Source organism: Ciona intestinalis, unplaced genomic scaffold (assembly GCF_000224145.3).
Source record: "Ciona intestinalis unplaced genomic scaffold, KH HT000039.1, whole genome shotgun sequence".
In the NCBI taxonomy this organism is placed as follows: Eukaryota; Metazoa; Chordata; class Ascidiacea; order Phlebobranchia; family Cionidae; genus Ciona; species Ciona intestinalis.
The window spans coordinates 6,745-16,143 of record NW_004190361.1 but is presented as its reverse complement, the minus strand read 5'-3'; the positions used below and the strand labels follow the sequence as shown (position 1 = coordinate 16,143).

General features: G+C 36.8%; 2 protein-coding genes across 2 annotated transcripts in view; both read left to right on the top strand.

Annotated features, from left to right (window-relative positions):
- The first annotated feature begins 299 nt into the window (after window positions 1–299).
- Window positions 300–5,130, top strand: LOC100179118 (carbonic anhydrase-like). Its single transcript, XM_026837963.1, has 7 exons — window positions 300–384; window positions 1,603–1,767; window positions 2,083–2,147; window positions 2,310–2,480; window positions 3,000–3,142; window positions 3,553–3,634; window positions 3,897–5,130. Exons 2-7 carry the CDS (start codon window positions 1,740–1,742, stop codon window positions 4,080–4,082), a joined length of 675 nt encoding a protein of 224 aa, XP_026693764.1. The 5' UTR covers window positions 300–384; window positions 1,603–1,739; the 3' UTR covers window positions 4,083–5,130.
- Window positions 5,131–6,262: 1,132 nt separating this feature from the next.
- LOC100181452 overlaps window positions 6,263–9,399 on the top strand; it is an 8,390-nt gene continuing 5,253 nt past the window's right edge. Inside the window, exons 1-6 of the mRNA XM_009863970.3 lie at window positions 6,263–6,446; window positions 6,870–7,028; window positions 7,314–7,391; window positions 8,132–8,240; window positions 8,833–8,908; window positions 9,173–9,254. Of these exons, the coding sequence (XP_009862272.2) occupies window positions 6,284–6,446; window positions 6,870–7,028; window positions 7,314–7,391; window positions 8,132–8,240; window positions 8,833–8,908; window positions 9,173–9,254 (667 nt within the window). The 5' untranslated portion in view covers window positions 6,263–6,283. The remainder of the gene's footprint in view (window positions 6,447–6,869; window positions 7,029–7,313; window positions 7,392–8,131; window positions 8,241–8,832; window positions 8,909–9,172; window positions 9,255–9,399) is intronic.

Here is a 9,399-nt window from a genome sequence, read left to right as displayed (position 1 = left end):
TGAGCACTATTGTATGGAACAAAACATCCATGTTATAACGACTGTCGTTGCACCGCCACGGGGGATAAATAAGCGACAATTCATTTAAAGCCCAATAACGGCAGCACTTCGCAGGGAGTCCGGATCTAGGTCTGAATTTGCTTTTATCCGAAATGTATTTGGCACGCTTGACACACTAATTTCCCCCACGCTTGCTTTAGGTATTCTGTAAACAGTATTTCTTTACTATTTTCTAATCTACCCTATATACTGATTCTTGCATACTATTCAACCATTTACTCTTACCTGCTATATGGTTTAGTTTTTAGTTTAAAACCTAATATTATATTACAGCGAGCTTGGACAGCACAACTGGCAACGCGGCATGGGATTATGGTGCACAAGGTAATGTATAAATATAGTAGGGTGGAAATGCCTATTTATTGGTGGTAAACAAAGCATATATATGTAGGATGGGGGGAGATGGGACACCTTTTCAATCTATTTTCTCTTCCAATTTGGTAGTAAAATTGCTCGCAATGGAACCTTAGATTTGGGACAGAGCTGACTTATTACCCCGGCGCCAAGGGTGGAACGCGTTTTGCAAACATTTTTGTTACAACCGCTGTTATACAATTTAAAATGAATAAATATCGTTATTGAACGGTCACGACAACGAAGGTCGTTATGCAGCTTACAAAGGCGAAACCACGGAATGTTAATATAAAACTACAGTCGTTATGACATTCCTAACAGCCAAGCTTGGGTTCAATGACCTCACTTTTAACTGACGCGCTTTTCCATACATGCATATAGTACGGTGGGGGAAGATGGGAGACCTTTAACACATAATATCCAAATAACCTGATCGCGTTTCAAACAATTAACAACGGTCTATGGTAGTCGTGAAGATACGGTTTAATAATTCATTGAATGTTCTTTGTTTACTACCAAATGGGACGAGAAAATAGTACGAAAAGGTGTCCCATCTCCCCCCGCCCTATACTATATTTTTTTGTTATGGGTCGCATATATCTCCATATGTCTTGTCGCATTGCTGTTGTTTCCCACCTCTTTGTTATTTTAATACTTCTTCGCTACTGTATTCAAATGGATAAATGAATGAATGAATGAATGAATGAATAAATGAATAAATGAATGAATGAATGAATGAATGAATGAATGAATGAATGAATGAATGAATGAATGAATGAATGAATGAATGAATGAATGAAATTTATTTCGTCTTTTCGGTCACGATAACGAAGAACAAGAGAGTTGACAAAAGCGAAAAGACGGGTAGTAGCGGTAAAACAACAGTTGTTAAAAAACACGCTTATTGATAAAAAAGAAAGAAATAAAGTTTTGGATAAAAGGCGTGACCATTATAAACAAAAATATATAGTGCTGTGAGTTAGGATGGGATATCGTTAGAATCTAATTCCTACATTTCCTAATCGTGTTTTTAAAAATGAACAAAGCTGTTTTAGAGTATGATGGTGCCATTTTTATAAACATTTTAAATAAGCTTTGTTTGCTACCAAATGGGACGAAAATGAGAATGAAAACCTGGACCATTTTACCCCATCCCCGTAATGAATGTTATATTTAAATCCACATCAGGCCCTTCAACATGGCAGAACAATTACACCACGTGTGGTAGCAGGAGCCAATCACCGATCGATATTGTGGATAGCGCTGTGACGTCACAGGCAAAGTCGGTTCCGTTCGTGACGTCATCATTGTCGGCTCCTACGTCAATGAGTATCCATAACAATGGCCATTCACGTAAGCGATTGTTTGTATTCTGGAATTTTTATGAAGACTGTACTTCTGTGCTTTTAGTAATAAAGCAATTGAATGCAATACATTAAACATAACACATAACTTGCATATAATAGGATGGGGGAAGATGGGACACCTTTTCATTCTAATTTCTCGTACATTTTGGTAGCAAACAAAAAACATTCAAGGAATTATAAAACCTTGTCCTCGCGACTTTCATAGACCATTGTTAATTGTTTAAAACACGATCAGGATGTTTATATATTTCGTGCTAAAGGTGTCCCATCTTCCCCCACCCCACTATACCTTATTTTACAGTACAAGTGGATATGACTGGAGGATATACGATTACTAATGCAGCGTTTCTGCCTAACTCCTACAAGGTAAATATTGTTTGTAGCATTCGTAGTGTGATTGCATGATGGTAACTCGTTCTTAGGCACTGCGTACGGCATTCATTAATATTCACTCACAAAGTTACATACGTGGTAATTTGTAAGCGGGCACGAGGTTTGTTTCATTCATTCATATTTCCCACCCTACAGGCTGTTCAGTATCATTTCCATTGGGGTAACACTACCGGTTCTGAGCACAAGTTGAAGGGCCAGCAATTCTTCGGGGAGATGCACATCGTCCATTATAATACAAAGTATCCGAATATTTCCCAAGCACTGAACCAACCTCAAGGCCTGGCTGTATTGGCATTTTTCATAAAGGTATCATCGCTTATAAAAATATATGTGGCAACACGAGGTGTATAAACAGAACATCCGCCACACAAAGATAAATAAGTTACATATGTGGTAGTAAGCGGACACGAGATGTGTGTATGAAATAGAACAAGCGTATTATTGTAGTTTTCGTCCACGCGAGGATAGAGTAAGTTAGATTCAATTGAAGTGTTAGTGGGACCTTGATGGCAGCACCCTGGGTATTAGGGTGATAGTCCGACATTCCAGACGTCTTACGTGTACCTCACTGAAGACCTTACCGTTTTCGGGGACGCGAGGATAGAATAAGTTAGATTCAAATGAAGTGCTTCAGTGGGGCCTTGATGGCAGCACCCTGGGTATTAGGGTGATAGTCCGACATTCCAGAGGTCTCAGGTGTGCCTCACTGAAGACCTCACCCCTATATATATTCTGTCTTAACTGTTTTTTAATCTTCGCTACCGTAATCGAAGAAGCAAGTAAAAGTGATATTATTATTATTAAAATAGTCCTTATTTCTACTAGGACACAGCATCCAAAAGCAACGTTAATTTTGCCAAGATTACTGACCAAATCCAAAATGGTTTCGCCAGCAACACAAATAAAAACATCCCTGCCTTTGCCCCAAGCTTACTGCTGCCCAAGCTATCTGTGTATTACCGATATAAGTAAGCATGTAAGCATATTTAAGACGGAAAAAATATAAATGATTGCCTACAAAATAATACTTGTAGGGGGGCATGAGGTGTATGAAATAGAACACCCTTGTTACAACCACTGTCGTTGCCCTGTCATCACACGAGAATAACAAATTACATACATCGTAACTCGTAAGCTGGCACGAGGTGTATGCAACAGAACACCCATGTCATAACAACTGTCGTTGGGTAAATAAGTTACATTCATTTCAAGTTACCAACTCTGGCATATTTGTATATATACCAGGTATAATGTAATATATTTAAATTATCTCTTTCTGTATAAAAAGCCTTTAATACGGTCGTTTAATCCGCCATACGACAATATTTACCATTCACTCTACCAATTACACAATCCATTAATTCCTGAATATCAACAGCGGTTCGCTAACGACACCCCCGTGCTCTGAGACTGTTATTTGGACCGTCTTTAAAGAACCGATCGAAATATCTGCTTCTCAGGTAGGTGTGAACTGAAGGGTTGTGACATCAAACCCCGGCTGGGGAGTATATGATACGTTGTACCGACACTAAAATTCTTAGCCATTTAAATGTTTATCTCTTTACATAAACATCAAAAAATTCAACATTTCATCACACATAAAGTAACATACGAATATAATTCGTAACCGGGCACGAGCGGTATGAAACAAAACACCCGTACCGTACACCTATATATAGAGTTCATTAAAACAGTTCTAATAAAATAACATTGTTTACCCAGGCCACTATTCTGAAGACAAAGGTCTACAAAACAGGAACAACCCCAGTGTTTGATAACTTTAGACCAACCCAGCCTTTAAATGGAAGAAAGATTCTAAAATACCAAATATCTGGAGCAGCGAGTTACAAGGCCCAAGGATTTGTGGCTACATTCCTTATGGCTGCTCTTGTGTGTATACTAAACTAAACATTATATGCATAGTATGGTGGGGAAGACGGGACACCTTTAGCACTTAATATCTAAATATCCTGATCGTATTTTAAACAATTAACACTTGTTTATGGGGGTCGTGAGAATATACGGTTTTATAATTCATTGGAGGTTCTCTGCCTACGACCGAATGAAACTGGAAAATAGTTTGATTACATCCCCCCCACCCTACTATATAGACTATATATGCGTTAACTGTTCGTCAGGACGGTATTACATAACATAATTTCTTTTTTTGAATACGAGAGCGAAGATCAAATAATGAAAGGCAATATTCCCATTAAACAACTATAGTGAGGTGTGGAAGATGGGTCACCTTTAGCACAATATATCCAAGTATCCTGATCGTATTTTAAACAATTAACAACGCCCTATGGGAGTCGTGGGGATATAGTTTTATAATTCTTTAAATGTTCTTTGTTTACTGGTAAATGGAACGAGAAAATATAGTTAAAAGGTGTCCCATCTTCTCCCACCCTACTGTATAATAGTTAAATAGAGTGTATCAACTGTCTTGTGTTTCACATATTTCCATACTTGTTTTTCTTTGCTTTGCTGTATACCATGTGTATTGTACTGTGAGGTAAGATGGATACCGTTAACACATAATACCCCATATTTCATAACCATGTTTTGAACAATTAAAAACGTTTATTTACAGTCGGGAGGGTATACGGTTATACAATTCTGTAAATATTCTTTGTTAAATACCAAATGGGACGATAAAAGTGAATGAAAACGTAAACCATCCTACCCCAACCTACTTTATTTAATGGAACTCGCATTTACGTAATATAATTTGAATGAATGAGTGAATGTAACTCTCTTTATTATCGCGTGTCCGGAAAACAACAGTCGTTTTATGTAGCTCGCCTAATGCTCGCATATGAGTTACCATGTATGTAACTGTGTGAATAATTATTTTTTTAAACGTTGTAAACACCCTCAGCTGACGCCTTTTACTTTTTGCGTACGACGCTATTGGTTTAACCACGAAATATTAAACTATAATCCAGAAATAGTCGTTTCTTGTTTTTTTTCAGGCCATTCTTGTCTTGTTTAGTCTCGTTTTAAAGATAGTTTAGTAACAATATAGCATTGTCTGGCAGCGACACTACAATTGTGATTGTCACGTACCCGCTTAAACAATAGAAAGCGCGACGCGTCAAGAAGGAGAGTTATTATGACGTCACAGACAAATACCGGGGGGTTTCCCGACCGAGGAAGTATGGTATCGCGTCTTGCGAAACAACCCAGGTAACTAGTTTAGTTCCTCATTCTGGTTTAGGTGTAAAAGGAAGGTGTAGGCTACATCGTTTTAGGTATTGCAAGTTGAGATTACATTATATTGGTAAAAGTCCGTAGGCAGTAATGTTTGGTAATTTTGTAGCATTAGTTTAGGCTAAAAAGTTAAAAAAAAGTTTTTACATTGTTACAACTTCTTTGTAACCCCTAAACTGCAAAATAAACAATATTTCTATTTTCAATTAAATATTTGCGCAATTTTAAGGCGGGAAAATAATTAACCAATCAGAGGACTGGAAATTATTAATCAATTATTTGAAATTTCTTTTGTTTTTCTTATATATGTTGTTGTTGTTTATTTGTTCTGTTTTTGTTTGTTTTTGAATGATTTTAATGCTGCTTATTGTAGCATAATACTAAAATTTGGATGCTTTAGGTTTTTATTTGTTTATTTTTATAATGACATGTAAAAAACTTTATTAATGTGACAAACTGAAAAACTTAAAACACATAAAATCCAATAAAACACTCTTTAATTCTGTCTTGATTTCATACACCTCGAGATAGACCAAACATATTATTTAAAATGTTGTTTTATCCAAATGTACTTCCTGTTTTAGTGTATTGTTTTATCGACGCAGCACGATTTCGCGCACTTTCAAAGTTAATTTTCGACACGAACGCCCGAGTTTTTTCAAAAAAAAATTATACAATGAGTATCAGTGAGACCTAAGGAACATTTTGAAACCAAAATTTCAGGTGGCCACCAGCTAAAGGATTACCGATAGGCAATAGCCTATACTTCCCTTTTTAGTCTTGGTTTCAAGAGGGACTTTTGTCTGTTTAAAATACTTCCATCTAGGTCTTGGTTTTAGAAAGAACTTTTGAAAGAACTTTTTTTTTTTAGAAAGAAACTTTTAAAGTAAAAAATAATGGATGAACTGGTAGTTTATATCAGTGACATACCAGATGGCTACAGTGCGTTCAAACTTAAGCTATTTCTCAATAATTTGCTGGGTAGTGGGCAAGCTGTGCAGGAAATCAAACCAAGTGAGAAAGAATCTGTGATGGAGGTTCATTTTAAAGAAGATACTTGTAAGTTTGTGGTTATATACCAGCCTGAAAAGTTTTTTTTTTCCGCAATTTAATGGCAGAAATTCTATTTAAAATATTTTTCATACCTAAGACCTGGGATGTAGATCTATTACTCGATCTTAACAACACCAAGGGTGCTACTACTCAACCTATAAGCACAAAAATGTTTTGACACATTGAACTGTGGCGTATCGTATATTTATTATTTACCTCCACAACTTGTCACACCCAAAAAAGAATAGGAAACGTGGCGAGCACGTGACAAGCACGTCACACAAAGGAGTACACAGGCGCGTTACACAACAATAATAATACGGCGCCTTCTCTGCCTCGAGCGAACTCGAGTTGGCGCGCAGAACATACACTACAGCACGTTACATGTGGAACCAAACAGCGCTACAGTACAACTTCTTTTATTATCAGATAAATACGTTGCTGTGGCAAAGTCACCCCTTCCCCTCAAGTTTGGAAGCGACACTTACCAGTTGGTTGTGACAATCAACAAGCCAGGAAGTGAAAACCAAACTTCATCAAAAGGTGGCGAATATTTCACACCGGGAAGGCATTCGACTACACAGGATGGTAATGCCATATAATTTACCTTTAATTAATATAAATATGCTTGTTAAAATGTAGAATATAATATATTTGTGTTTTTTTAGTTGTATTGCCATTTACACTATAATACCTTAACTATGGCAATAGGTAGGCCTATTTAAGAATTACATTTTCAGTATATGTTTTACTAGTTAGGCTATATAATACACATTTCTGTTTAAATTGGTAAATGTAGAAGTAATGCAGAAGATAAATGGTTTACTTTAATGGGTCAGTGATTTATGGCTGATGCTTTTCTATACACAACAGATCCACCAACAGAGTATTCAGGACCAAGTATGACACGAGCACAAAGTGAGGGAAATTTTACAGACTACACAATGCAAGGTGGTATTTACTTTGTTATACATTGTAAATATACAGGGCAGGCTTTGTAAATAGTCTGTAACAACCTTGTGTTTACTTTGTAATGATGATATGGTATTCATTAAAGTCCATGCCTAATTCAATATATAAGTAGCTAGCATTACCAATGTGTGTTATTGGGGATTGAACTACATATGTATTTTTTTTGGTGATTGAACTATATATTTACATTTGGGTTAATGTAACATTAATTGCAAGCTGTATTTACAATTGGGTTGTAAAAGTATAGTAACGTCTGCTTATCCACACACTGTAATAGCTTCAGCAACTCGATTGGGGGCATCGGAGTGGCAACCATGGATAAGTCTCACAAGTTCCCACCCACAAGGATATAAATGACCAAACCAACCGAAAGTCTTGTCTGCTTATCCACACACTATAATAGCTTCAGCAACTCGACTGTGGGCATGGGAGTGGCAACCATGGATAAGTCACCCAAGTTCCCACCCACAAGGATATAAATGACCAAACCAACCAAAAGTCTTGTCTGCTTATCCACACACTATAATAGCTTCAGCAACTCGACTGTGGGCATGGGAGTGGCAACCATGGATAAGTCACTCAAGTTCCCACCCATGAGGATACAAATGACCAAAACAACCAAAAGTCATGTCTGCTTATTCTTACACTGCAATAGCTTCAGCATCTCGACTTTATGTAAACAAAAACTCTAACTTACTTCAAATCCTCTACTTTAACAGACAGATGCAACTACAGTGGCCAGTCTGCTCCACAAAGAAGGATTTATTGCTATGGAGTTGGCCCAAATATCTGTAACAACAAACCATTAATAAGGAAACACATGCAACAGTATGTGATGTGTTTATATTTTAAGTGGGTGAATCATGGGACCTGAGATTAAAGCCAGAGTTGGCCCATTGCCATGACACCCAGGGTGCTACAACCTATTAGTGACCACTAGAGTGATGCAATGCACATTAAGTAAACATTCCCGATAGGTCCATTAGTATCTAGCATTGAACCTGGTATTCTTTGGTTACGATACAAACACTTAACCACTGAGTCTCAACACAATATAAAACACATTGTTTTTAAGTTACTAATTACACAGTAATCTTAAATCTATGGTTCCACCATCGATCAGCATAATATAACATGTTATATAAATATAATATGTTACATGTATGTGGCTATTAATTATTTTCTATGTTGTCATTTTATGTGACCTGTTATTCCTTAAGTTTAACATGTGTTGAGATTTTTTATATTTTTTTCCCCACAATACGTTAGGCTGATATCACAATATTTGGAAGTAATGTGACATCACTTAACATGTCCGGTTGCAACACCACAAGTGTGTTTTAACACCTTGCTTTGTTGCTACATCCCTTTTTTAATGTTAAGACACCTTCATAGCAGTAAGGACCTATCTTACCTACAGGTATGGCCATGTAGAAGATATATGGATTTACCCCAATGCTAGACGACCATTTTTTAAAGTTCTGTTCAAGCTTCATGTAAGTATATACATCTCACACTGTTAAGGTATCCAGTAAATAGCCAGACTCTTTACTATTATATTATGGGGTATTTATGAACTGTATAATATGTGTATATCAGTGTATGCTACTGTTTACAATTTACATACGCCCACAATGGTAGCAGCGACGAGCCTTGAACCCATAACCTAATGGGTACAGGCAGGAGCGCTAACCACTACGCCACGGCGCCGGACAATAGATATTATTTACATAAAAGATTATAATTAATTGTTTAAATAGGAATCAGCACGTACAGCATTGGACCATGGATCCAACATAACAAGTGTAGATACACTGAGAATGCAATGGGACAGAGATGAAGGTAGGTGTATATAATATAATGTTAAATGGTAGGCGGTGCAATGTGTATCATACACTATATGTGTCCAATGTAAGATTTCGTTTAAATAAGATATATAGTAGGGTGGGGGAAGATGGGACACCTTTAGCACATAATATCCAAACAT

Bases quoted from the DNA above. Each gene is read 5' to 3' on its own strand.
- LOC100179118 (XM_026837963.1), top strand. From the start codon at position 1,740: ATGAGTATCCATAACAATGGCCATTCAC. The intron at 3,143-3,552 runs GTAAGCATGTAA...GAATATCAACAG, and splicing joins TCTGTGTATTACCGATATAA to CGGTTCGCTAACGACACCCC. The intron at 3,635-3,896 runs GTAGGTGTGAAC...TTGTTTACCCAG, and splicing joins TCGAAATATCTGCTTCTCAG to GCCACTATTCTGAAGACAAA.